Consider the following 3,648-nt stretch of genomic DNA (forward strand, 5'->3'; position numbering starts at 1 on the left):
AAGAATAAAAATAATTATATATAATATATATATGTTTTGTGCCATATATAATCATATTTTTGTCAACATAAAATTTATAACTAAGTATAAATATACATACCTACAGGAACAAGATTTGTGAGACAAACTATAAATGGAAAGCAGTTTAAACTTCCCTAACATATAGTGTACAGAAGTGAATAGAATTGAAAGGTTGGCCTTAGATCTCTCCTACTTGCATAACACAATGTTTAAACCACAAAATCTTCCTTTACGTTGGAATATAGAATTGTTTACTCGAAATCACCAACTTTTAATCCTCTATTTTCATTAGTTATGTGTAAGTAAAAAAAACAACTCTCCAATTTCTTATATTTTATTTTTAGCATTTTACATCAACAAACGTAACTTTGTAGCGTCTTCCAACGATTTTGATCTTCTTCCAACAAAAAAACAAAACCAAATCCAAAGCAACAATAAAATCTAAACTCATTGATGTTAAGCCCTCTCCCTCTATAGATTGTTTAGCCACCATTTTGATGTTGTATCGAAGGAAATGGGCACGCACATAGCTAGGCTTGTGCGCACACCAAACCCATCTTTACTTCTTGTGCTTTTGTCTTTGTTACAACTGGCCTTCGTCTCATTTGGTAATACAGATATTGAGAACCTTTTAACGTTTAAGGATTCATTATCAAGCCCTTCATCTCTTAGAAATTGGAATGCTTCTATTACTCCATGCAACGGGGATATAGCAAACTGGATTGGTGTGCTTTGCCTTAAAAATAAGATATGGGGTTTGCAGCTTGAAAGCATGGGCCTAGGAGGGTTAGTGAACATTGAAATTCTTGATGCAATGCCGACATTGCGCATTATAAGCCTGATGAACAATAATTTTGAAGGTAAAATTCCTGAAATAAAGAAATTAGGTGAGTTGAAAGCTTTGTATTTGTCAAATAATCGTTTTACCGGAGATATTCCTGATAATGCATTCGAAGGTATGAGGTCGTTGAAGAACTTGTTTTTGGCAAACAATGCTTTTACGGGTAAAATTCCATCATCGCTTGCAACATTGCCTAGGCTTTTAGTTCTAAAAATGGAGGGGAATCAATTTGTCGGTCGAATACCAGATTTTAAGCAAAATGTGAAGGTGGTGAACTTTGCTAACAATGAATTAGAAGGTCCTATCCCTGCAAGTTTAAGCAACATGAGTGCAAGCATGTTTTCAGGTAGATGTTGTTTTCATCTTTTTGCTAGTTAATTATAATTGTAGTCAATATTTTAATATTTATGTAACCATACTATCATCATTTTTCATCTTCAAAACATACTTCTTTTTTCATATATAGATTCTTTTACGTTGTTATTATGCAGGCAATAAAAATTTGTGTGGGCCACCACTCGAAAAATGCAGCCTGATTAGTCCTCCACCTATCCAATCAGCAGTCCCTTCAGCTAGCCCCCAACCTCCGCCCATATATAAAAAGACAATATCTGCACTGCAAATTACATTGATCGTGATATCTATATTATTACTACTGGCAATCATAGCAACAGTGATTTTCGTTTTGTCCAAGAGGAAACAAAATCCTGGACTATTAAATGCAGCAGATCATGACTCCAGCATGTTGCCATCTAATTCCAATGACCAAGAAAAAAAGGTTTCAGACAGCGGAGGCATGATGAAGAGGTCTGACTACGGAAAATTAATATTCTTGAAAGGTGAAATCGATAGGTTTGATTTGCATGATCTGCTAAGAGCATCAGCAGAGGTTCTTGGAAGTGGGAATCTTGGAGCTTCGTACAAGGCAGTCATAATGAATGGTGAAGCTTTAGTGGTGAAGAGATATAAACAGATGAACAATGTGGGGAGAGAAGAATTTCATGAGCACATGAGAAGATTAGGAAGATTGGACCATGAAAACTTGTTACCAGTTGAGGCTTATTACTATAGGAAAGAAGAAAAATTGTTGGTTTGCAATTTCATGGAGGATGGTAGCTTGGCCAGTCATCTTCACGGTAAGTTTTTAGTAACCTTATAATCATGCCTATGATTCTGAGTATTTGTTTACTTCCAGGTTGCAGTTATTGAGCGGAATGATTAACACCTGTTTCCTGTAGGCAACCATTCGGTAGATAAACCCAGTCTTGATTGGCGAAGTCGATTGAAGATCATAAAGGGCGTGGGCAGAGGTTTAACATATCTTTACAACGAACTTCCCAGCCTAGTTGTGCCTCATGGTCATTTGAAATCATCCAATGTGCTTCTAAACGACAATTTTGAACCTTTTTTGTGTGATTATGCTTTAAGACCGGTGATCAATCAAGAACAAGCTCACATGTACATGACTGCTTATAGATCACCAGAACATGCTATAAATGGTCGTATCAGTAGGAAGACAGATGTGTGGTGCCTAGGAATACTGATCCTAGAGATCTTAACAGGTAAGATCCCAGAGAACTATCTAACATCAAGTTACGATAGCAACACAAATTTAGCTACATTGGTGAATGAGATGGTTAAGGACAAAAGAACCAGTGAAATTTTTGACGTGGAGATGCGAGGAACTAAGAATAGCAAAGGAGAAATGATATGTCTTTTGAAGATTGGGCTAAGTTGTTGTGAAGATGATCCCGATACAAGGCCAGAGTTGAAGGAAGTGGTACAAGAGATTGAAGAGATGAAAGATAGAGATAAGCATGAATTATCTTCAACAATAGGTGAAGTAAATGCAATTATGTCTAGCAGAAATGCGAGGGATGGGGCCTTTTCCTCCTTTAATCGTTGACCAGGACTAGTCTACAAATCAAGTTAGATGTACGTACATGTGAGAATGCCCTCAATTATGTTGTGTTTGAAAAACATAATGGGCTGTGAGAGTTGTTAGCTTTCTCCGTAGATGAAGTGGAAAAAGATAAAAGATAAAACACTTTGATGGGTTGAAAAAGTAGACATGGAGGTTCACATTTCGATGTGAAAACTTAACGTGGCTTTAGTTTATAGAAAATCCTTCAGAAGGTAACCAAAAGAAAGGAAATAAATATTTGTTACTATCTATTTTATCTTTACTATTTTATATTAGTAAATTACCTTGTCTCTTAAAAGTTAATTTTTAAATCACTTGCAAAATGGATATATGGGATGCATAAGTCACGACGAAAACTACAGACGGTCAGGAAGCAGTTTTCCATACATAAATAGTCAATAAGCACAAAATCCATTGATTACTGTTGAAATCTTGGCTTCAATAATAAATATTTGCATCCTATTGATAACTTCGAGTTTTTTTTATAAAAAAAAATAAAATGAAGAAATAAAAAAATGTTGATCTAATTTATTGAATTACCACTTTTTATCAAAGTCTTTTAACTGGGCCAATGACTTCTTGGTAATGTTCGCAAAGGACGAGGTTCCAAATCTTGAAGGTCTGAATTTTAACCCCATCACTTGCAATAGCAATACGTGGGATTTGAGTCCCATCATCTGCTATAGCAATGTGTATGCTCCTTCACATTCTGTGTATATGTTTTGTGTAAGTTTTGTCCACTTCTCAAAAAATGTCACTTGATTAATTAATTATGAAGAGAGACATAATAGCTCTAATAAATAGAAATTAAATTTCATTTGTAAGATGTATCGAAATTTTAAAACAATTTTTTTTGTCCCTT

At 35.0% G+C, this 3,648-nt stretch overlaps 1 protein-coding gene across 1 annotated transcript; it reads left to right on the forward strand.

The window, feature by feature from the left end:
• The first annotated feature begins 257 nt into the window (after nt 1-257).
• LOC107963593 (pollen receptor-like kinase 4) lies at nt 258-3,083 on the forward strand. The gene is made up of 3 exons (XM_016900044.2): nt 258-1,208; nt 1,354-1,998; nt 2,101-3,083. The coding sequence occupies exons 1-3, from the start codon at nt 536-538 to the stop codon at nt 2,766-2,768; spliced, it is 1,986 nt and encodes a 661-aa protein (XP_016755533.1). The 5' UTR covers nt 258-535; the 3' UTR covers nt 2,769-3,083.
• Nucleotides 3,084-3,648: the final 565 nt, after the last annotated feature.

This window comes from Gossypium hirsutum, chromosome A06 (genome assembly GCF_007990345.1).
Source record: "Gossypium hirsutum isolate 1008001.06 chromosome A06, Gossypium_hirsutum_v2.1, whole genome shotgun sequence".
Classification (NCBI taxonomy): Eukaryota; Viridiplantae; Streptophyta; class Magnoliopsida; order Malvales; family Malvaceae; genus Gossypium; species Gossypium hirsutum.